The sequence below is a fragment of the Saccopteryx leptura genome, chromosome 2, assembly GCF_036850995.1.
Source record: "Saccopteryx leptura isolate mSacLep1 chromosome 2, mSacLep1_pri_phased_curated, whole genome shotgun sequence".
NCBI classification, from domain to species: Eukaryota; Metazoa; Chordata; class Mammalia; order Chiroptera; family Emballonuridae; genus Saccopteryx; species Saccopteryx leptura.
This window is the reverse complement of record NC_089504.1, coordinates 58,564,114-58,588,460: the sequence shown is the minus strand read 5'-3', so window position 1 is coordinate 58,588,460 and position 24,347 is coordinate 58,564,114. Positions and strand designations below refer to the sequence as shown.

Below are 24,347 nucleotides of genomic sequence, written 5' to 3'. Positions count from 1 at the left end.
TTATTTTAAAGTAAAAAAACAAAACGGGAACAAATACAATATTTAAAATAAAGAACAAGTAAATTTAAATCAACAAACTGACCAGTATTTCAATGGGAACTATGGGCCTGCTTTTGGCTAATGAGATGGTCAATGTGCTCCTCTCACTGACCACCAATGAAAGAGGTGCCCCTTCCGGAAGTGTGGAGCAGGCCGGATAAATGGCCTCAGGGGGCCGCGGGCCATAGTTTGGGGACCTCTGTCCTAAAGTTTTCAGAGGGGGAAACAAAAAACATTCACTCAGAAAAGGACATGGATCAGACTGGCATCAGACTTCTCCTTTACAACACAGGATGGTAGAAGGCAAGGAGAGAAGGTTTAGCTCCAGGGTGACATTTGTGCCCTGTGCCTATGGAAAATCATTCCTGATCAGAACAAGAGGAAGGAGCCATACAAGAGAAGGATCTCAATGGCACAGGAGATAACAAATATTCTGTTCAATCCTGAGGAAGTAGAACAATGTAAGGATACAATTATGGCAGATGACAAAATGGGAGGGAAGGCAATTAGAAATTCTGTGAGAAACACTCAACAGTCCATGAAAGGAAGTGAATCAAATATAAAAACTGGCTGTGCAGTAGATAATATGTGCATAGTAATAATTTATTTATTCAACAAATATTTATTGTGTACATTCTATATGCCAGACACGTACCAGTCTCTGGGATGTTTCGAAGAACAGGTAAGTATAGACAAGTGCCCTGGCTGGATAGCTCAGTTGGTTGGAGCATTGTTCCAATACTTAAAGTACAACAAGCTCCTTCCTCTCATATAGCTTGTGTTCCAGTTGGATGTGGTTATGAATTTACAAAATAAGATTGATTTTTTTTCCCTTGCATCCTTGTGAGACCAGCTTGTTCAACAGACCAAATATACCTACTAAGCTGTCTGAAAGGATGTTCATCACATGTTTACTGTGGTTATTTCTGAGGGGTGATTTCTTGCTTTCTTTTGAATACACTTTTTTTATTTCCTGAGATTTTGTGAAACACAGATCATTTGTACAAAACAATGAATCGTTGCTTTGGGAAAAGAAATCACCTGTTTCCTTAGCTGAAAAGACAGAACAGGGATAGCAACTTTGCAGGGAGTTGGAGTATGTGCCAGGCCCTTTCTGCACTAGAATGTGCTAAGCACACTGGTTGATAATAGTGCAACTTCTCCAACTATATAGTGAAGTTCTGAGGATGTGAGGAGGGATCTCGCTGTTAGTATAGTAAGGCTGGGGCCCTGGCCAACAACCAAAACACTTTCCCTTGCCGCGATAGATTCTTCTGGTGTGGGCAAGATTGCCACTCCCAAATCCTTCCTGTATAGAATTCCTGCTGCAATGGGTCAATAAGCTAAGGTCTCCGCGGTTAGGAACCTTGGGTACTCATTCACTGTGTTGCCCAAGAGAGAAATCGTTGCTTTGAACAAAGCGGTCTCTCCGTTTTTGTTAAGTAAACAAAAAGTGCAATGTTGGTAAGTTCTTCCTGAGGTCTAACCTCTGACCGATTTACGCAGCCTACAGAAGAGAGGCCCCGAGCTCGGAGCTGAGCCAGCGCGCCTGCGGCCCGCAGCCACCAGGTGTCGCCGCGGCGTCCCTGGGCGGGAGGGCGGAGCGGCCGCCGATCGCAGGGAGAATGTGGACGCTTGGACGCCGCTGGGCTTGCGGCCTCCTGCCCCTATCGGCGCTCCGCGGTTTGGCCCAGACCCGAGCTGGGAGCCCACGGCTGGCGAGGAACATCCCACTCAGCGGCCACCGAGACCTGAGCGCCGGGACCGCCGCGGCCTACGCGCCCAGCCATGCGGTGAGTACCCGCCGGGCAGCCGCCGGGTCACCGGGGCCGCGCGCCAACGCAGGGGGGCCCCAGGCGCAGGCGGCGCTCTGCGCACGCGCGTCCGCCGGTTCCGCGGGGCTGCGCTGGGCGGCGGGACGACTCCGTCGGTGTGGACTGAGAACCGTGCCGGCAGATAGGGAACAGTCTCGAATGTGCTGTCGCTGTAACTGGGGTTATCACAGCTGCTCTGACTCCTTTAGAGCCAGCTTTCGCCCCGCGCCCCGCATTTCCTCCTCCGCTGCTCACCTCTCAGCCCCCTGCTCTCTGCCTTTCCTCTTGCCAAGGGTATGTCTGATGGCCCGAGAGCCAGCTGACCGCCTCTGGCCTGCTCTTAGTGGCAACCGGAGTGATGTTTGGAGAATGTAAGTGGTGTCACCTACCTTAAAGCCCTTCGGTGCCTTCCCAAGATGAAGGCCAGCTAACGGTCTTCACAACGACCTGTGGCCCCCGCCGCTCTCTCCTCTCTCTGCGTCTCCCCTCTGGCTGCACCTCTTTCTCTCCCTTAGAGACTCGGTGCCCCCCACCCGCACCGGGGTAGATCCCGCTGCGAGGGCCCCCTCTATCTCTGCTCACTCCCACCCCTACCCTGTTATTTCTCCGTGTCCAGCTGGTCAGTAGGGCTGGACGTTATCAACGCAGACCCACTGATCGCTCAATAGTTGTGTGTTAAACGGAAGCTACAGATCACATTGTCTCTTGCAGCTCATGCTAATTAACAGATCTGTCAGAACCTCTCTTCTGGAAGGCAGCCAAGGTCTGCTCTTGGTATTTGTTGTTGCTTGTTTTAGTGAAATGCTAGGAGTGTTACTGATGGGTCGCCTGTGTGAACAGCTAGACAGAGCAGCGCTGCCCAGTAGAACTTCCTGTAATGCTTTTGTGGCACCATTCCATCTCCCCCTGAACGGACTCTGCTGCTGTCCCCTCGCCGCTGCAGGTTGGCTTGTTCTGTGTCTGTGCTACTAGCTACATGAGACCACAGGACACTCAAAATGTGGCTGATGCAACTGTAATACGTTAAAAGGTGAAAAAATTTTCTGAAAAATACTCCTGAAAAACTCTTAACATGATTGCTCTCGAATATAGAAGTGGTGATATAACTTTCATTAATGCACTGTAATATACTGAAAAACGGTAATGTTCTTCTCAACTTTCGCTTTTAGAGTTTGAGCCTCCACTGCCTCAACCAGATGCTGAATGTCAAAAAGCAGAGTGTCTGTTTGATAAACTTGAGGACAACAGGGACTTTGGGCAATCCAGGGTAAGATAAACACCTTCCATATCGGAGATCTTCTCTCTCTTTCTGTCTCTCCCTCTCCAACATATACACCTAAACACAATTCTGTTTTATTTATTTATTTTTAATTTTTTTTTCATTGAGGTAGAGAGAGGGGAAGGGAAGGGGATGGGAGGAAAGAGAGAGAGAAGCATCAACTCGTTCCACTTAGTTGCATTTAGTCATGTAGTCATTGTTTGCCGCTTGTAGGTGCCCTAACCAGGAATCAACCTGGACCTTGATGCACCAGGATGGTACTTTATCCACTGAGCCATCTGGCCAGGGCTACACACACTTCTATATCTTCCCCCCCCCTTTTCTCTTACCTTTAAAATTAAAAAAAAAATTTTTTTTAACCATCTCATATGAAATCTGTTTTAGCAGCATCACTCATAAGCATCTCTCCATATCGCAAATCTACCACATTATTTTTAATGAAATAGTATTACATTTTATAGATGTACCATAATTGATTGAACCCATCCCCTATTGTTGGACATTTAGGTTGCTTCCAGAGTTTTGTTGTTATTCTCTTTGATATCTTAGTAGTTGGGGCATGCCAAGCTACCATAGCAAATAGGCCCAAGGAGTAATGGCTCCGGCCAGGAGTTCTTTGTGTCTCTGGACAGTCCAGGCCTCTGTGAAATGATTCACGGAGCCAGGTTCTTTCTACCTTCCTATCACCTGTCAGGAATTTATTGTGCTCCGCATGGTCAAGGCCAAGTCGACCTGTCCAGGTTCTATTGCACAGAAAAGTACAAAAAGTATGGAAGGCCTAGAAATGGCACTTGTCCCTTTACTCATATTTTAGTGGGAAGGACTTGGTCACATGGCCCCAGCTAGCTGCAGTGAAGGCTGGGAAATGTGGTCTGGTGGGTTCCCTGGAAGAAGGAGGCGGTGGGTTCTGGTGGAAAGCTGCCGGCCACTGTTCCAGTATACCCTCTGCCACTGATACCTCCTCCCATACACCACACACCACACACACATCACATACAACACACACTGCTGCCAGCCCCAGGGCTGCAACCACAGCCCATGTGGGCACTCATCCACCTCAAAGGCCAGGTTTCCAGGTGCCATACAGTCCTCTCTAGGAATGGCTGACTGACACACACACACACACACACACACACACACACACACACACACACGCAGCAGGGCAAGATAACTACAACCACAACTCCCATTCAGAAAAGAGACGGTCCCTGGCCTGTGGCAGTGATGGAGTTCCCCTGGGCAGCACTGGGACAACTGGCAGAGGGGGGCGTCCCTCCATGCAACCCCGTTTCTGCCCTGGGGGGTCCCTCCTTGTTCCTTGCTCCCTGTGGCCACAGGCAGGCAGTGGGAGTGTGGCCTCCTAGGGGCCAGGCAGCCTTTGCAGCCCACTTCCTGCTGATAGCCGTTGAGGCTTTCAAAAGCAAAAGCTATCATCTTTAAGACTTCAGTTGGCTCTTGTAAGCCAGACTCATTTTTCTCTGATAACAGGATTTTCTCAAGAACCTAGTAGGCTTCCGATCTCTTTACTTCCAGTCAGTCCTGTGGCCCTCCACGGATGGAAGTACCATGCTGCCTTACTTTTTGCATCCGCACCCCAAGCTCAGCTCTCTCAGTTCATTTTTGCAACAGGCTTGGATCCTCTTTTGGCTAACGAGAGGCTTTTGTTGTGCAAAGACTGACATTCTCCTTTGCTTTCCCATCTGTGTGCAGCCTTTAATCCCCATTTCATTCCAGGACCTGACCTGCCCCGTGCCAGTTCTCTCATGGCTCAGCTCACCCCTCTCCTGCTCACCGCCTACCGTCTTTCCCCATGTATAAGACACTCCCATGTATAAGACGCACCTTAATTTGGGGGCCCGAAATCTGAAAAAAAAATGTACTACATAAAGTTATTGAACTCAAGTTTTATTCATCATAAAATTCATACAACTCCTCATCACTGTCAAAACTCCCTTCCATTAGCTTGTCTTCATCTATGTCTGATGATGAATCACTATCTTCAACAATGAGTGCAAAAACAAGCGCAAAAAAGTGGGAAATGCAAGTAAAAAAAAAACTACAACACTGTAGAAGACACACTCAGTTTTTAGACCCCAAATTTTTCAGAAAAAATGTGCATCTTATACATGTGGACATACGGTGACTGCAGGGAGCCACCCGTACACATTCATTGGTTGATTCTTGATGGGCCTTGACCCGGGATGAGCCCACAACCTTGGCATCTCAGGATGATGCTGGTTAGAGCCTAACCAACTGAGCTCCCGAGCCAAAGCCTCCACAGGGACATTCTAACTGTCCCCACCACTCTGGGCTTCGTAAGCACAGTGTTGTCCTCCAGGTTATCACAGGCATCAGGCTGACAGGGCCTCGAGAGCACCGACCTGCGTGTCTGTGTCCGCTGGCCCTTCCACACAGCCTCTGAGCTGGTGTAAGCTGCGGCCTGTGTTAGGTTTTTGCTTTGGTGGCACCGTTTCCAGCTCCCCCTGCACAGACTCTGCTGCTGTCCCCTCGCCCCTGCAAGTGGTCCTCTGAGGCTCGGTGGGGCTCTACAGGATCCCCAAAGTCCAGTTCCTTCTTTCAGGGTCTTCCTCTAGCCTCTGGGAAGCACGCCTTTGTCCTGCCATGAGGAGGAGGACAGCCCACTTCTGCCCACTCCTGCTGTGGCCCAGGTGGCTGCTGTCAGGCTCTTTTTTATCTTTTTAAATTTTATTAATTGATTGATTTTCAGAGAGAGAAGAAAGGAGAGAGATAGAAACATCAGTTTGTTGTTCCACTTATTTGTTCATTCGTTGGTTGATTCTTATATGTGCCCTCACTAAGGATCAAACCTACAACCTTGGCATATTGAGATAACATTCGAAACCCCTGAACTGCCAGAGCACGTGCCAAACTCTTGACTTTGGATGTTATACCTGAGTCAGGTGTGTCTTTATATCCCATTCTCCTCAGGGCACGTCAGCCTCTACTCTAGGTCCTTTCCAACACATCCAACCAGGCCCACCACTCTCTTACCTTAGGCCTCCTGGAAACTCTCATATATCTTCATAGGGGCACAGGGTTGTGGATTAGAGTGATATTTTTATTGTTATAATTCACATACCATCACATTTAGCCCTTTAAAAATGTACCATTTGTAGTTTTGAGAATATTCAAAAGGTTGTGCAACTTTCACTAACTCCAGAATATTTTCGTCACTCCAAAAAGAAATAGCGTGCCCATTAATCACTCCCTATTCTTCCCTCCCCAGACCCCTTGAGACCACTGTTCTACTTTCTATGGACTTATAGCAATTTCTTAAGATTGAAAGATTATATATATATATATATATGAATGTCTCCCAGTCATAACTGTACAGGTTGCTAAATTTTCAAGAACTGAACATAGCGTGTAACTTAAAAATAGCTCAAGAAAGAGAATGTTACCACCCCCTAAAAGGAAGCCTTCTGCTCACTGCTAGTTACTAACCCCTCCCTACCTCAGAGTAACTACCATTCTGATTTCCAATAGCCCAGTAACTACCATTTCCAATTTCCAATTTTGCCGGGTTTTTTACTTTATATAAACTATATCATTAAATGTAAATATGTTCGTGTGAGGCTTCTTCAGTCACCATTATGTTTGTGAGATTTGTCCATATTTATGGACACTTTTGTTTTGCTATCTAGTATTCCATTGTAGAATATACCACAATTTATCTATTGTATTACCTATGGGTACTTGGGCAGTTCGGGACTATAGGGTACATCTGCTATGAACATTCTAATATAGTATATGTCTTTTGATAAACTTAGGTATGCATTTTTTTAAATTAAAGTATAGTTACCATAGTATTATATTAGTCTCAGGTATACAAAATAGCGATTTAACATTTATATACTTTATGAAATGATCACCTTAATAAGTCTAGTAAGCATGTGTCACCCTACAAAGTTATTGACTTATAACCTATCTGCCCTCTGCTGTACATCATATCCCCATAACTAATTTACTCTATAACTGGAAGTTTGTACCTCTTAATTCTCTTCATTTACCTTGCCCCGCCCCAGCCCCGCCTCTCCAACACATCTCTTTGTCCGTATATGTCTGGTTCTGTCTCTGCTGGGTATGCATCGCCGCTGGGTATGTGCCCGTGAGTGGGACCGACGGCACAGCAATGTATTCAGCTTGAGCAGGTTCTGCCCAGCAACTTTCCAACCTGATTGTCCCGTTTGCTGGCCCGTCAGCAGTACCTGAAAGTTCTGGTTGCTTCACTTCTAACCAACTCTTGACATTTTCTGTCTCTTTCATTTTAACCATTTGGAGGTGTCTCATTGTGATTTTTTTAATTTGTATTTTCCTGAAGATTAACAAAGTTGTACCTTTTCATATATTCATTGGCCATTTGTATATCCTTTTTTTTCCCTGTATTTTTCTGAAGCTGGAAACGGGGAGAGACAGACAGACTCCCACATGCGCCCGACCGGGATCCACCCGGCACGCCCACCAGGGGGGACGCTCTGCCCACCAGGGGGCGATGCTCTGCCCCTCCAGGGCGTCGCTCTGTTGCGACCAGAGCCACTCTAGCGCCTGGGGCAGAGGCCAAGGAGCCATCCCCAGCGCCCGGGCCATCTTTGCTCCAATGGAGCCTCGCTGCGGGAGGGGGAGAGAGAGACAGAGAGGAAGGAGAAGGGGAGGGGTGGAGAAGCAGATGGGCGCTTCTCCTGTGTGCCCTGGCCGGGAATCGAACCCAGGACTTCTACACGCCAGGCCGACGCTCTACCACTGAGCCAACAGGCCAGGGCCTCTTTTTTTTTTTTTTTTTTTTTAATGGATCTGTTCAAGTGTTTTACCCATTTTTCTATTGGGTTTTATTTTTCTTACTGATTTGTGTGAGTTCTTGATATATTTAGAAATGAGTCATTTTTCAGATGTATGCAATACAACTATTTTATCCTACTTTGTGGTTTGCCAGGCAAATTTTAGTAAAAGCAATGGAAGCCTCAACATCCCACTGAAGGGAACAAGTGTGAATTAAATAACATAAAATATTATGAAAATCTATATGTGCTAATAGGGAACAATCTCCCAGATGTACTAATGAAAACTGTAATGTGCTGCCTTTCTATCGTAAAAGGAATTGAACATTTTTGAGAGAATACAGAAGAGGCTGTCATAGTAACGGACTCTGGGGTGGGGCTGCCTACTTGGGAAGAAAGGCTTGCTTTTCTATTGGTCCTTCATGCTGTTTTATATTTTTACTCTGTACATGTTAGCTATTTTCCATCAATTTAGAAAACTGAAGTAAAAAGCAAGCATGGTGATTTGATGTTAATAAAGTGGATCGGCTTGGTAATCGGACGTTTTTGGTGGGTTTGGTTTCCCCGCAGCCCTCTGGATGAGACCACCTACGAACGGTTGGCCGAGGAGACGCTGGACTCCTTGGCGGAGTTCTTTGAAGACCTTGCAGACAAGCCTTACACATCCGATGACTACGATGTCTCTTTTGGGGTACCGCGTTACTTATTTTTATTTTTCTGTTTCTTCCCTAAGAATGTTAGCTCTCTAAAACAAAGAAGTTCCCTCCAGCAGACATAGGCATCCACCAGCGCACGGTGAAGGGTGAGACCAGAAGACGAGGGTTCACATGCCAGCCCTGCTCCACCAGGTTCCTGACCTCAGTCACGTCACTCAGCCCCTTTGAGCCTCATTTTTGCTTAAAAATACAGATTCTCAATATCCATGAAGATAAGTCAGAAAGGGACCCAGCATGTGCCTGTCTCATCAGGCAGGTATGCGGGACACTGAACTAACCCACTAGTTAAGCAGGGTAAGATATTGCCCAGTTTTCAGACTACACTGGCACATGTCCCACTTGGGAGATTCTGCTACGGTAGGTCAGATGCGTTCATAGGAACCATATTTTGTAAAAGCTCACCCAAGATTCTAAAATGCATCCCTGGGTCTCACCCTCGGGAGTTTTTATTTAATGAGTCTTGGGTGTGGCCCAGACAAGGCATTGGGGTTTTAAAGTAAGTTTTTGAAATCCCCTCCCCAGTTGGCCAAAAACTTCTGGGCTAGATGCAACTTGAGCCCCGAAATCCTGGAATCCAAGGGAGTGCTGGTCCTCACCGACTGGCCACCAGGTGGCAGGCTTTAGCAATGGTCCACCTTTTGCTTGAGCCTTATGGAGCAATTCTTTTTGCCTCTGGAAGAAAATCTCTTACAGAAGTTAATCCTCTTGACAGCAATTAATTAATACTGGGAAATGTCATGAAGTGTGCACTTTGGAAACGACCATCAAATTATTTAGGACAACCAGCTGTCAGGCTAAGGTGATAGAAGTACTGTTGGACATGGCCTTTGGAGCGCTGGATAGAGAAAGGGCTCCCTCAGATGGAGCAGGCAGCTCAGAGGTGTCAAGCCTGGTTGTATGAACAGTGAGGGACTTGGTAAAAATAGTGGCAACAGGCAAGAAAGGAATGAACGCCTCCCAGGCAGTTTTAATGCTTACGGTCCCCAGCAGAAAGTGCAGCAGTAGCCAGGCCGGGTTTTAGAAGTGTTGATGCCGACAGCCTCAGAGGGCAGCACTGCCTGGGAGTCTTCACGAGCCGGACTGGCCAGCCTAACCATCTGGGCGATGCTGAGAGCTGGGGAGTTACAGGGTGCCCCTTTCGCTAGCCACCGAGGGCTGTAGCTAGAAGAAATCAAGTCTTGGGCTAAACTTTGCCACACATGCAGATATTTATTAACATGTCACAAAAACAGTCGCACCACCTGTTTTTATAGGATTGGTGAAGCCCAGTGGTGGGATTCATCAGTTTGCACCAGTATGGCAGAACCGGTACCTAATATTTTGTTGAGTTCAGCAAACGGTTGTTAAAATGGCACTTGTATTTAGGGTTCTTACTAAGGTGGGCACCTGGGCACCTGCCCAATGTGGAAATCACAAATTTACATTCCTTACTCTTTTTTTAATGTTCATCTGTACAACAGCATATTCTAAGCACCCATAGTAATGTTCATTCCATCCATAGGTGAAAAAAAATTGCAAGTGAGGATGCCAATAAAGAAGCAATATGGAAATACCTTTTTCTTTTTTTGCTACAGAGACAGAGACAAACAGAGAGAGGGACAGACAAACCAGAAGGGAGAGATAAGAAGCATCAACTCTTTATTGAGGCACCTTAGTTTCTGATTGATTGCTTTCTCATATGTGCCGTCACTGGGAGGCTACAGCAGACCAAGTGACCCATTGCTTAAGCCAGCGACCTTGGGCTCAAGCTGATGAGCCTTGTTCAAACCAGATGAGCTTACGCTCAAGCTGGCAACCTCAGGGTTTCAAACCTGGGTCCTCCATGTCCCAGTCCAACGCTCTATCCACTTGCACTACTGCCTGGATAGGCTGGAAATATCTTAAATAACAGTTTTATTGGTTTTTGTCAGGTATTATTTAATATGTTTTCATTATTATTTTAAAACTTATAACCATCTAGTTTTGTGTTACCTTTTTTATTGTTCTTATTTAAGTATTAAATGCATAAAATAGTAAACTACCTTTTAGTGTATCTTTTTTTATACTTCAAACAATCATTAGGACAGAGAACTGGTTGTTAGATTATGAATCCCACCACTGGTGAAGCCCCACCTTGACCAAGTGCTTTGCACAAATGTTTCATTAGAAGCAAGTGCACCACTGTTCCAGCAGCTGGATTCTGTCGACCTCACTGCATCCAGCAGCAACAGCTTCTGCTCAGTGGTGGGTCACAGGACCTTACGGAGTCCTCCCTCTAGTGTCTGAATAGCGATTCAGCTGCTGGGCTTTTAAGGTCCTGTGACTGGTTCCTGCAGGGGAAGGGTCACCTGGTTTTTTCCTAGCTAGTCCGTATACCTTGAGATCACTCTATCCACCAGCAAAAAGTTATTTCTAGCAAATTATTTTGCTAAAGGCATACAGTAGCTGCCTCTGTAGTTAGGACTTCTGGTTAAATACTTCGAAATGCTAACTACCTACACTGAGGTGTGAATTCCTGATTAGAGCCTTTCAGGTGCTAACTTAGATATTTCACATATAAGATAAATCAGTTGAAGTACATTATAGACAACAGAACAACTGTAACACTATGACTTAAGTTTTCTTGGAAGACAGTCTCTCCTTGCCCTCGGAGTCCTGGGAGAAAGGAAGAAATTTTACTCTGCCCTTCTAGGTTCTTTCAACTGGTCTAGTAAATCTACACAAGACAGATTAACAAGAGAAAATAACCAAATTTGATTGCATTTGTACACATGGGAACCCTACATATATGAGAGAGTCAGAGACCCCACATGCAGGAGAGGTTCGGGGACAGAAAGTTAAAGGAGGTATATGGCATTCTGAGCTAAAGATGAGGTGAGGGCCTTGGGGCTTCCGAGGGGAGGAAGGTCGTTGCAGGGCAATGGAAGAGCAAATGGTCAGTAATTAGAAGTTTGCCCTGCCATATAGATAGGTGATAAAATGTTATTTCTGGTAATAGCTTTTATTATGGGCAAGGCCCCAAATTTAAGTCATTTAAGGAAAGATAAAAGTTTCTCTTGAGGCCACAGAGTCTTAATTGAGTTCTTCTCAAAATAATTCACACACCGACATGGCACATTTTGGGGAGGCCTGCTCTAAACCCATTCAGGGTTCATTTGGATGTTACCTCCTCTGTGAAACCCTCCTAGATGATCCAGGAAGACACCACCAGTCCTTCCTTGCCCAGCACTCCGAGGAGGACTCTGGAGCACCGATCACCCTGTATTCTCATTGTCTGTTTACACATCGGCTCCCATGACCCATGACTAGCCTGAGTTCGTCGGCAGTAGGGGCACTGTCTATTCTGAGATGCCCCAGTGCCTGGAGGAACATTGCCAAATAATAAATGTGGGTTCACCATGTAAATGAAATGGGGCCACATCCTTTTCCTAAATGAAAATCCAGATCAACCCAAAAGCAGATTTGTTCTTTAAAAGAAAAAAGTGAGGATTTGCTTGTTGCCATGTTGTTTACACACTAAGTTGTTGGTATATTGCTGCTATAGAGCGCGTTTCTTAACCTTTGGGGTCAGGACCCCCTGTAAGAATCTGACTGTTCTCAACCCTCTCCTGAGGAGACTCTGCACACATCCATCTGCGTAGTGTCAGGACCCCCTGTAAGAATCTGACTGCTCTCAACCCTCTCCTGAGGAGACTCTGCACACATCCATCTGCGTAGCGTCAGCTTCAGGCTGTGTGCAGACCCCTGAAGATCATCTCTGGGTCTCAGGTTATGGGCCACTTGCTTCATATTCATTGTTCTTTTTCCTGAAGGGGGAGTTGGTGTGTATTATAGGAGTGTAGGAAGCCGCATGTATATGAGATCTCCTAACTTAATGTGCTACCCCACATGTGTCTGTTTCTATAAATCAGTTGGTGACAACAGAAATGGCTATTTTTGCTTCCACCTTTGTAAGGCTGATATTGACTGGCGGGAATTAATCAGCCACACCAACTGAGGCCGGGGCTGATTGATTAGTGCCCATGTCTCAGCAGCTGCAAATGTTGTGGCTGTCTCTAACCCTCTCACCCACCCTCCCCTGCATTTAAGTCTGTCCACACTCCCAAAATAGACTCAGATTGCTACGGGAGGATCAGCAATAATGAACAAAATGCCGTCTTCATCTGGTCTGTAGCAGACAGTTCCAAAAGCGGTGAGCACTCCTGGTGAACTGGTCAGGTGGCTCGTTTCCTTCCTGCTCTCCCACTTTCCTTTGGAAACAGCTTCGAGCTCCACAGGGGGGGAAATTCTGATGACACACCATGAACAGGAAGGGCCGCGGCAGGGAGTGTTGAGACTTCCCGCCTAGCCACACCTCGCCCTTAACTTCGGCACGGATTATCACAGTACCGGGTTATCGCCCGCTCTGTCCATTTATCCACAAATGTACTTTTTTACCCATCCAGTATTTTTCATGAAGAATGGATGTGCTAAGACACTAAGATGAACAGACAAATCGGCTTTCGAGATGCTTACAATAGTGGAGGGCAGAGGGCAGGTTCATATTACTTCCATCACCTCTGTTCCCAGTGTCTCTATAATTTCTCTGCTTTTTTTAATCAGAAAAAAAGTTTACTAAAAAACTAATCACTGCCCTAGCCAGATAGGTCAGTTGGTTTGGGTGTCATCCTGAAGCACAGGGATTGCCGGTTCAATCCCCGGTCAGGGCACATACAAGAGTGAGAGATCAATATTCCTGTCTCTCTCTCACTCTCTCCCTGCCTCTCTCTAAAATCAATAAAATATATCAATACATTAAAAATAAATAAATAAAGGTGAGAACAGTAGAGTAACAACCATCGTAGCTAACTTTTATAAAATAATAATACTAATCCAATAGTGTCTTCCCCATCCCGTGCTTATCTGTTATATTATTACTGGCACTTTCTCCATCTTCTCAATAGCCCTTTATGTTTGTGGACCAAACACAAAATGTGAGAACCATTCAGGACCCTATAGGGAAAACAGCTGTGTTAAGCTTGCTTACTTGCACTTTGCATGATTAGTGCGTGAGCACATGCCAGAGCCATGTGTGTATAGTCTATGTAAGGCTACAGGTGCTTGCCCTCAGGGCGGATTGCCCGCCTGCCCGCCACTGCAAGGGGCCGTTTGCTCTTTGTTCACCTGCTGCCGTGAGAAATGGTTTTCCCCTGCCCTTTACTCCCTTGCCATTGGGAGACTAATTAACTGGAATGGCCCAGTGCATTCCACCTCCACAGTTTCTCTACCATCTGCCCAAATCCATTGTGGACCTGCCTGGCCTCAATCACCAATATTACATCCGGCGCTGTGAGCAGGATTTGGATCAGATTGATATGGAGCTGCCGACACCTTGAAGGGTAGAATAGAGGAGTGGCTGTTCCCTGTGGCTGCCCTGTTGGGTGCTGTGGGCTGTTTTTTACAGCCCTGCAAGAAGAAACTGGAAGCTCTACATGAGGCTACATGAGGTCAAAAGCTCCAGGATGAGCTGCAGACCAAGTGCCAACAGGAACTGCAACAGTTGCTGGAGAAGGTGACTGACCAAGGTCAAGAGCTTCAGTGCAAAATACAGGCTGAACACTAGTGGCACCTGGAATTGGAATGGTCCTTGAGGAGGAATCATGGGTCTAAGAGTTGCGGTTTGCCCTACAAGCAGAATGCTAGCAGCAACAGTTGTTAGAGAAACCACTGCAGGATCAGTCGAGTTTTAGCTTCATGCCGAGAGCTGGCAGCCACCAGAGCCGAAGCAGTCACTAGATTCCTGCTGGTGGAGTGGCTCTGAGTCAGCAGTTGTAGTTGTTTCCAACTCTTCTGAGGAGGAGGTTGGGGCTGAAACTGCCGTCAGCAGACCCAGAGCCCAGCTGGTGGTCAACCAGAAAGTAAAAACCCAGCAGCCAGGAGTCCCTCAAGGGCAGACACAGCCCCCTCCACAAGTAGTTGAGCACTTTGTGGTCCAGCTCTACACCCAGAGTTGATAGAGTTGGGGGTGAAATTCAGGCAGAAACCCACCGAGCCCCTGGCAGCCTGGTTGCTGCAGTTGTGGGACACGGGTGGATGACATCATGCTCTCCAGAACAGAGATGGCGAAGTTGGCTGCCATTACCACACACTCCTCCTAAGGCAGCATCTTCAGAACTGCCATGACCACCCTGGAAACCATTCCCTGTTAGAATGGGAAATGGCTGCCATTAAGAGTCTGGCAGAATGCTGGGGACTTGCTGGGGGTAGTGAGTCAGTGGCAGTCATATACTGAGCTTCAGCAGGTCCTCTGGGAACTGGGTGTGAGGAATGCTGCTTGCAATCTGAGGTCACATTGGCCAGATGAGGAAGTGTTTATAGCAGGGATGAGGGACCCTATTCTCTATAGTGCCCTGACAGCCCTTTTTGGGTCACTAGTGGCTATCTTGAGCCTCTATGTGGGCCAGCCCATCAACACTGTTACATAGATAGTTGCAGATTTGGGGGAGGTGGAGGCAGCATGAAACCATTAGGCTGTGTGGGCTGCTGCCCGACCTGTCCCCCCTTCCCCCCGCCACTTGACTAACAAGAGACATGGGCCTTTAGAGGTTACGTGAACACAGATGTGGGTATATTTGATTGTGGCCGGGGAAGATAGGGAGAAATTAGATGGCAAGCCTAATAAAATCCTGTTAGCACTTGGCGGCAGCGTAAGCCATAACAGAGGTTTCAGCAGCTGGAAGAGTGGAGGAAGCAGGCAGCCCCAGCAACTGCCAAGAAATGGCTGGCATTCAGGTTGCACAGTTGCAGGATTACTTGATGGAGACAGCTGAGGGAGAGGAGGATCCCCAAGACTTGTTCCAGTTTGAATAGGGGGAGGGCCAAGGGCCCCATTTAACAGGGATGGGTAGGGGCTGGAGGCCCCATGTAGAATTGATCTAATGTGCAGCAGGTGTTGGCCTTAGAAGATAATAGGTGCTTTTGCAGCAGCAGTAAGGGAACTGTCAAGGCAGCACAGGCCTTGAATGAGTTTGACCCCGCCAGGCCCTGTGACCTTGCTGAGGGGTTTGTGTGGGGCTTGTGGCAAGGGACAGAGTGCTTATGGAAAGGTGCTGAGGTCTGTTATCAAAGAGCTGTATGGCTACTTGCCTGTAATGGACTTTCACTTCGTGGTTTGCGCAGACAGCTGCGCTATCATGGACACATCATTGAGTGGTAAATGGACTCTTGAAGCAGGGACTGTGACAAGATGGAGGCACTGGCTCCCTTGTGGGATGGACATGCTGCTTGTGGACAGTATGAGAGACCCCGATGGGGGTGCCGCGGCACCAGTGGGGGCCCTCCTCCAGGAAGCTGCTCTCACCCAGTTGCAGATGTGCACTAAGGACACTTTACAGCTTCAGTGCACATGGCCCTGGACTAATAGGCCCTCCCATCTACCGTTGGGTAGGGGGCTAGAAGTGGGCTTCCATTTAACTGCCTGGGCAGAGTGCTCAGGGAGACATTGTGAAGGGCACCTTTATAATTATCGTCCTTTTTGGAATAGCTTGTGCCTTTGTAATTTGGTTGCTGTGCTCTGTACTGTTTTTGTGATGTAATGTACCCCACTGCTTGCACAGGGACCGTCACAGAAGATACCTATTGTGTAGATTGTGAGGCGAGCAACCCTAAAGGGGTGAATGTAGGGAAAGCAGCTGTGTTAGGCTTGCTCATTGCACTTTGCATGGTTAGTGCGTGAGCATGTGGCAGAGCCACATGTGTATAGTCTATGTAAGGCTACGGGTGCTTGTCCTCAGGGTGGATTGCCTGCCTGCTACTGCAATGCTACTGCAAGGGGCCGTTTTGCTGTTCATTCACCTGCTGCTGTGAGGAGGTTTTCCCTGCCTGTTTGTTCCCCTGCCATTGGGAGACTAGTAAACGGGAATGGCCCAATGCTTTCCGGCTCCCCAGTTCCTATAACAGCTGCCCAAAGCCAGTGTGTGCCTGCCTGGCCTCGGCCGCCAGCATTACAGACGCCTTGGTTGGACAGGGGCTCTAGAAGGTACCGAGAAAGGACTCCGTGTATCTTCACAGGTTGTGCAGGGATGAGGAACAGCAAGAGGCTCCCCAGTTCACCAGCTCCAGTAAAGGGGACTTAGCTGTTTAGCGGTTTCTTTAATAATTCTGCACATTCTAAAGAAACCTCACACCTTGGAACTAAAGGACTCCTTTGTTGAAAGAGTGTTTTCAAATTTAAATGAGCATTTACCAAGCAAAGTTGGACCAACTGGTCTTTTGAAGAATTCACAGCTCCTGTAGAGGAAAATAAAGCTTGAGAGGAACATCTGAGAGGTTTGTGAGATGCGTGGGAAGGCTCTGGAAATAAAAACCCTAGTCTGGAAGGTCTACCTTCCATCAGCAGAGCTGAGTCTACTGCTCTGCTCAGACAAGCAAAGCGGGTGGTTTGATTACTTTCTTCTTTCTTGCCTTTGTTCCCCTTTTTTTTGGTAATGAACTTGTCCTGTCCATGTTGGGGCCAACGTGGTACTCCAGGAGAGTTGGTGTCTGAGTTTTAACTCCTAGACTGCTGGCTAGGAGTGGAGCAGAAAAGCGGCAATCAGGATGTGGGCCTTTCCACAGGCCAGCTGTAAACCTCAGGCCACTCAGCACTGTGTGCCTCTGTCTCCTCATCTCGAGAGGGGAGGAATGATCATTTTCTCCTTGCTGAATCCACAGGGAATATGGGAAAGCACTATGAGATATAAGGATCGTGATTAGTCATAGTCTGATCCTGAGAACAAATGTTCTTTCTGTATGATGTCCTATTTCTAAGCACTAAATTAAAGACATTTCTTTATGATGTACACTGCTTACAAAAATTAGGGGATCAGGGAACGTGCAGATAGATACTCCAGTACTTTCAGCCTTTGTACAGTGCATTTCCACCAATGAAATTAAAGCTGGTTTTGCATCTCATTTGCATAATCAAATAACTTTCTTTGACTTGTCGCTTGCTTTTCTGATGTTCTTGTTTAATTAAAAAAAATCAAAAGCTTTTTTATCGCTTCATATTCATTTTGAAATATCCCCTAATTTTTGTGAGCAGTATAGATTGTGTACTTCTATGAATGCAAACTGTTGAGCTGTAACACAGTATGAAGCAATTATGAGGAAGTAATAACTTCATCTTGTTTTATTTTCCCCATGCTTTTTTCTACCTGATCCCCTAAGAGCGGTGTTTTAACAATTAAACTGGGTGGAGATCTAGGAACCTATGTGATCAACAAGCAGACCCCAAACAAGCAGATCTGGTTATCCTCGCCGTCCAGGTATGTCCAGAAGTCAGAACTTCTCATTGTTAAGCTTGTTTGAAACATGACACTGTGGATCATTTAAGAAGTGTCCCCCTCCTGTGGTAGTATCTATGTAAGTGGGCCTTTTCTGATGTTTTGACAGCTTATCTCTTTCTCAGTAGGAAAGTTTGCTGTTGTTATGTGACTTCTATCTGGTGGTCATTTGGCTGCTATGAGCAAATATAATGTTAACAAGATCTGAAATGAAAAGTTTCAATTTTCATTATTAAATCACTTTTTCTCTATTAAATCATCACCCTGCCTTTTAAAAAACCACTTTTGATATTGCAGCATCTGAACGAGCTGCCCTTTGTCTTCAAAGCAAGTTAAAGTTTGACCTCTAGTTTGTTTGGAGTGTCTCAGTTAAAGGTTAGTTGAACTCTGTTTGCAGAATTAGGCTGTGTGCTCTGTGGAGGTGAGAGGCCGTTTGAAGCTGCTGTTCCAGGCATTTAATCCCCCCTGCCTTTCCCACTGATGTGCTTTCAGTGTAGTGGAATAAAAGCCTGTGGTGGAGGCGGCCTGGGCTGCATCTCAAACAGTATAAGGACTGAGAACGTGCAGGGAGAGAGGGTCCCTCATCCTTGTGGCTGCTGTTGAAGTGGTTATAGGAAAGTAAAAGAGAGACGCCCACAGAAAGCTCTTAGACCAACCTTTGTGAGGCATTCATGAGCACTTCCAAAGAGAACATACTGAGTGTGAATTGGGAGAGGCCCAAATATAACTAGACATAGAATTCTTTGAAAATGTCATGGTGTTTGCCTTTAAAAAAATTAAACTCTTCCCCTGCCCCAACCTTGATCTCATCTTTAGGCAGTGGATATTATACTGTTTGTCAGTTTAATAAAGCTTTATGCCTCCTGCATTGCAACCTATTTAGGGAGTATATTATAATTCAACAGAAACAACTCCAGAAATCACTGGCCCATATTCACAAATTGATTGCTTATCAGAATCAGTTTATTTGAAGTTCAGGGGTTTTACCCTATGTGGGCCTGTTAGCCTATTCCAGTGGTCGGCAAACCACCCCTTGAGTGTGGCTCTTCCACAAAATACCACATGCAGGCGCTACCTCGATAAGGAATGTACCTACCTATATAGTTTAAGTTTAAAAAATTTGGCTCTCAAAAGAAATTTCAATCGTTGTACTGTTGATACTTGGCTACTTGGCTCTGTTGACTAATGAGTTTGCCGACCACTGGATTCTCTTTGGCCTCAGACAGTGGTCCTAATCCTAACCGTGGCCATGCATACGGCCTGAACTACAGAGGAACCAGTGTGAGAAACTGGGTGGATCAGCTCAAGTACGGCCGTCAGCTCTGGGGATCAGTGACTCTGTAAGTCCTGAACAGGGTTCAGAATCAACTGTGATGGCCCCACTAAAAATATTCTTTGTTGTGCCTGGAGACTGAAAAAGTGCATCTTGTATTTGGACACACCTACCAGTGATATGATCCTATCCCAGTCATGTTTAGAAGCATATAACTCCTGCATAATATAAATTCCTGGAAATTCCAAGTTGTACTTTTTTTTTTAATCTGTAATTTATGTTGGGAATCGAGAAAGAAAATTGGCCAAGCAGCTATTTTCTATCACAGATACTATGTCCTCAAAAAAGTTAAATAAATAAATTATATCTATATATATATATACACACACACACATATACCCACCCCACTCCATTTTTTACATTGGTCCAAAATTATCTTTCATGGGGCTGTATTTGTGAGATTTTGAGTTTTTTTACAGTTGACAGTTGTTCAGGTCCTGTGGAAACAGTGGCTTTTCCTGGCAACCTTGCCCCCTGCGGGGGCCGTGGGAGGGACTAGGGAGGCATCTGATGGGACCCTGGACAGCAGAGCCTGTGCTCAGAGCGCTGGAGCAGTGGAGGCCCCGAAGCGTCTCCCGCCATGCTCGCTGTGCTGGTGGCGCCTCGCAGCCCGGGGCCAAGGGGACGCTCTCTGGAGTTAGTCTGCATTGTTAGGGTTTCTTATGTGGCCCAGATGGTTTGTGTTCGGCTGTTTGTGCACATGAAACAAAGGCCTCAGCCCCTTTGACTTGTCCCTTTCGTCTCCATTATTAGGACATTTAAACCCCAGCATTTGGTTGATAATACAGAAATCCTTAATGTCTTTATACCCCAAAAGATGCTTCCCTGCCAAGCGTCTTCCATCCTGGCAAAATGCCTCCCAGTCTTGGACTTTGGAAAATCTCCCTGTGGGCACAAAGGGGCCCCTTCTCGCGGGCTCCCCATGTACTGGGCTCCTACCTCCTTCAAGGCACCATGGTGTACCATTGTTCCTGCTGGCATGTCCGCCCTCCACCAGCCGAGAGGAGGAGAATTAATAGGCATAAGTTATATACATCTGGAATGACAAGACCTGGCAAAGTCCCCCTGTGTTCACACAGTGCAGCATTCCCAGCACAAGTGCACGCACCAATATTGTTCCCTAGCAGATAAGCTCAGGATGGCTGAACTAGCCCAGCAGGCTCTCAATTTCATGGATTTTAAGTTGAATTAAGAAAAACATTTTTTTTTCCTCTGGCCAGATAGCCTAGTTGGTTAGAGTATCATCCTGATACTCAAAGGTTGCTGATTCGATTCCTGGTCAGGGCACATACAGAAACAGATCAGTGTTTCTGTCTGTCTATCCCTCCCTTCCTCTCTCTCTAAATTCAATAGATAAAAATTTTTTTAAAAGAAAAAGATTTTTTAAAATAGTAATATAGGTGGTTGTTGTCAGGGCTAGGGAGAGGAGGATTGGGAGTACCTGCCCGATGGGAACGGAGTTTCATTTTGCGGTGATGGGATGTTTTGGAACTAGATAGAGGTAGTGGTTGCACGACATTCTGCACGTACAAAAACGATAATAATATATCCAGAAGACAAAGCAAGTCAATGATACGCAAATGACCATCGTTTAATGAAAGAAGACACTGCTCTGACCCAGCAGGTGTCGTGTGTGCGTAGGAGGAGCAGGTCAGAGTGGCTTGTGGGGCTCGTCAGGACTGCATGTGCTTTTAGGTCTTGAGAATTCTCATCTGAATGATGCTGGAAGACAAATTGTGTAACCGTTCTTAAACAGAAAGACCCTAAGACAGGAAGTCCAATATATGCCTCGTTCAGTGTTACTTTCTAGAGTTTCACTCCAGTCCACTCTTTGATGGCAACATCCGTAGAATCAATATTTCTTCTAAAGGGCTGTCCTCTGGCCCTGGCTGGATAGTTCCCGATACTCAGAGGTTGCGGGTTTGATCCCCAGGGCTCATGCAAGAACCAATCGATGTTTCTGTCTCTCTCCCTCTCTCCCTTCCTTTCTCTCTAAAATCAATAAATAAAATTGTTAAGAGTCCGTCCTCTGGACGAACGGTGTATGTGTTTTGTCTTGCAGCGGACCCAAGCGCTATGACTGGACTGGGAAGAACTGGGTGTACTCGCACGACGGGGTGTCCCTCCATGACCTGCTGGCCGCGGAGATGACTGAAGCCTTAAAGACCAGGCTGGACTTATCTTCTCTGGCCTATTCTGGAAAGACAACTTGATGCCCAGCCCAATCTTAAAGACATTAAAAGCTAGAAAGCCAAGACCCCAGCTTCCTTCTGCACCCGAACGTCTAGTTTGCTCCTTGTCTGCTGTGTGTAAGCACAGGGAAAAGCTTCCCACCGACCCCTGACTTCAGATGTTTAATTTCCAGAATGGTTTTTGATTTATTGTCTGATTTCCCCCTTCCCATGATATCCCTTATCTTTATGATGCCTGTATACTCACACCTTTATATCTAAACTCTTCTAACAAAAAAAATAATAAGAAGGGAAAATCCAGAGAGGAGAGATGGCTTGGCTTCACATTCATTCTTTAAAGGACTTACTGCATGAAGAGGGCTGGCTGACCTCACCATTCTGTCTCAAAATGAGACTCATTAAAAGAGTAGCCTAGGAATGTTCCCACACCTCTTGAAGTCCTAAACACTTGTCAGACTGTTATTACTGAAGTGTCAATGGCAGCTGGGGAATTCTCAAACCAGAGACAATTCTGTCTGCTTTGTGTCTGCCAGGGTGTATGTAACCTGCAAAGGGTGACTTGGGGATATGGTGCTATGTCTTCCATATATATATATATATTTTTTTTAATTATCAGGGTTTGTATAGAATCAGCTGCTGCAGCACTGGTATGAGAATGCAAATCTCCCAAGACGGGGGCGGGGGGGGGGGGTGCTTCTCCATAAGCTCGTGGATGTTGTTTAATAACTGAGGTTAGGGAGCCAAGGAGGTTCTTGGTAAATTGTGAAGGGCCACACAAATGAAAGATGTTTGTGAATAATGCAGAGAAGCCTGGTTTACCCTTCGCTCAGCCCACAGTGCTGTTTGTCTCTGGGCGAGTTTCACAGACTCACTGGACCTCTGTTTTCCCATGTCTGAAGTGAGAGTTGAACTGGGTCGAGTACAGTTGATTCCCAATTCAGACACTCAGTATCCCTATCAGGCAACGTGACAGGCTGGCGTTCATTCCCTCTGCTCAGTGAGGGAATGACAAGAAACAATTTTTTTAAGCTATGGATTAAATTTTTTGGTTATTAATATTACTTGAATGTCCACTGAATTCAAGTTCAGATAATATCCATCCTTTATTGTGCCCTTATTGTCTAAGTCTATGCTAAAGACTGAATGTTTGTTTCCCCCAAATTCATATATTGAATCCTAATCCCCAAAGTGCCTTTCAGAGGTGATTAGGGGTGAACCTTCATGAATGGACTTAGTCCCCTTATCAGTGAAACCCCAGAGAGCTCCCTCACCCCTTTCACCATGTGTGGACACAGCTCTGGGCCTTCACCAGACACTGAATCTGCTGGGGCCTTGAGCTTCCCAGCCTGCGGAACTGTGAGAAATAAATTTCTATTGTATATAAACCATCCAGTCTCTAGTATTCTGTTACAGCAACCTGAATGGACTAAGACAACCCACTGTATACAATATGACCCCATCTAAGACCTTCAGAAACATTAAAACTCATCCGAAGTTATGTCCACTATTTTGTTACTAAAGAAAGACTTATTAGTGACAAGTCTGTGCGCATGTGTAGCAAAGAGTTTTGCTATGGGTGAACCAAAAACATTTCATTATAGGAAAAAAAATTAATAAAATGATGTAAATGGCCCTGGCCAGTTTGCTCAGTGGTAGAGCATGGGCCCGGTGTGTGGATGTCCCGGGTTTGATTCCCAGCCAGGGCACACAGCAGAGGCACCCATCTGCTTCTCTACCTTTCCCCCTCTCTACCCTTCCTCCTCTACACCCTTCCCCATCTCCACCCTTTTCCCTCTCCTTTCTCTCTCTCTCTCTCTTCCCCTCCCACAGCCAAGGTTCCATTGGAGCAAAGTTGGCCCAGGCGCTGAGGATGGCTCCATGGCCTCCGCCTCAGGCTCTATTAATGGCTCTGGTTGCAACAAAGCAACGCCCCAGATGGGCAGAGCATCGCCCCCTAGAGGGCCTGCCGGTTGGATCTCAGTTGGGTGCATGCAGAAGTCTGTCTCTGCCTCCCTGCTTCTCACTTCAGAAAAATACCCCCCCCCAAAAAAAATAGAAAGAAAAGAAACATGTTCAATGAATATTAAAATATTTCTTTTAAAAAATTATTGTTTAGTGGAAATTTTAAGTGTCACAGGTCAGAATCAGTGAGAATATAAAATCATGTGTGTGTGAGTCTTATGTTAATGAGAGTTTCATTGGACCTCACTGGGAACTCAGTTAAATGGTCCGTTCATCTATCTGGGCACAACATAAAACAGGTATTTAACCAGACTGCTATAACATGAAAATGGAAGTTAGAAACACAACATAAAACTTGACAGGTACTTAACCAAGCCTGACCAGTGGTGGCACAGTGAATAGAGCGTTGACCAGCAATGCTGAGATCACCAGCTTGAAGTGAACTTGAGATCACTGGCTTGAGCTCAGGGTCACTTGGCTAGGCTTGAGCCTGAGGTCGCAGGTCCAGTCCCCAGTGGAGGCACCTATGAGAAGCAATCAATGCGCACAGTGGTGTGATTCAGCCAGTTCACACCGGTTAGGCAGAACTAATACTAATCCTTTGTTGAGTTTGGCAAACCAGTTGTTAAATTGGCACTTGTAATCAAGGTTCTCTCTAAGGTGGGCACTTGGGCAGCCACCCAATGCAGAAATCACAAATTTACATTCCTCACTCTCTTTTTTAATGTTCATCTGCATAACAGCGTATTCTAAGTACATATACGATAATGTTCATTCCATCCATAGGTGAAAAAAATTGCAAGTGAGGACACCAATCAAGAAGCAATATGGAAATATCTTAAATAACAGTTTTGTTTTTTGTCAGGTATTATTTAATATTTTTTCATTAATATTTTAAAGCTTTCTTATAACCTAGTGTTGTGTTACCTCTTTTA

The 24,347-nt window shown here is 46.1% G+C and overlaps 1 protein-coding gene across 1 annotated transcript; it reads left to right on the top strand.

Moving 5' to 3' along the window:
• The first annotated feature begins 1,637 nt into the window (after window positions 1-1,637).
• On the top strand, window positions 1,638-24,347 carry FXN (frataxin). The gene is made up of 5 exons (XM_066368032.1): window positions 1,638-1,832; window positions 3,023-3,120; window positions 8,499-8,619; window positions 17,810-17,907; window positions 21,321-24,347. The coding sequence occupies exons 1-5, from the start codon at window positions 1,665-1,667 to the stop codon at window positions 21,469-21,471; spliced, it is 636 nt and encodes a 211-aa protein (XP_066224129.1). The 5' UTR covers window positions 1,638-1,664; the 3' UTR covers window positions 21,472-24,347.

What these genes read in the sequence shown, in the direction of transcription:
- FXN (XM_066368032.1), top strand. Translation starts at nt 1,665, where the DNA reads ATGTGGACGCTTGGACGCCGCTGGGCTTGCGGCCTCCTGCCCCTATCG. An exon ending in CCTACGCGCCCAGCCATGCG is followed by an intron (nt 1,833 to 3,022) that starts GTGAGTACCCGC and finishes TTTCGCTTTTAG; the next exon opens with AGTTTGAGCCTCCACTGCCT. An exon ending in TGGTTATCCTCGCCGTCCAG is followed by an intron (nt 17,908 to 21,320) that starts GTATGTCCAGAA and finishes TTTGTCTTGCAG; the next exon opens with CGGACCCAAGCGCTATGACT.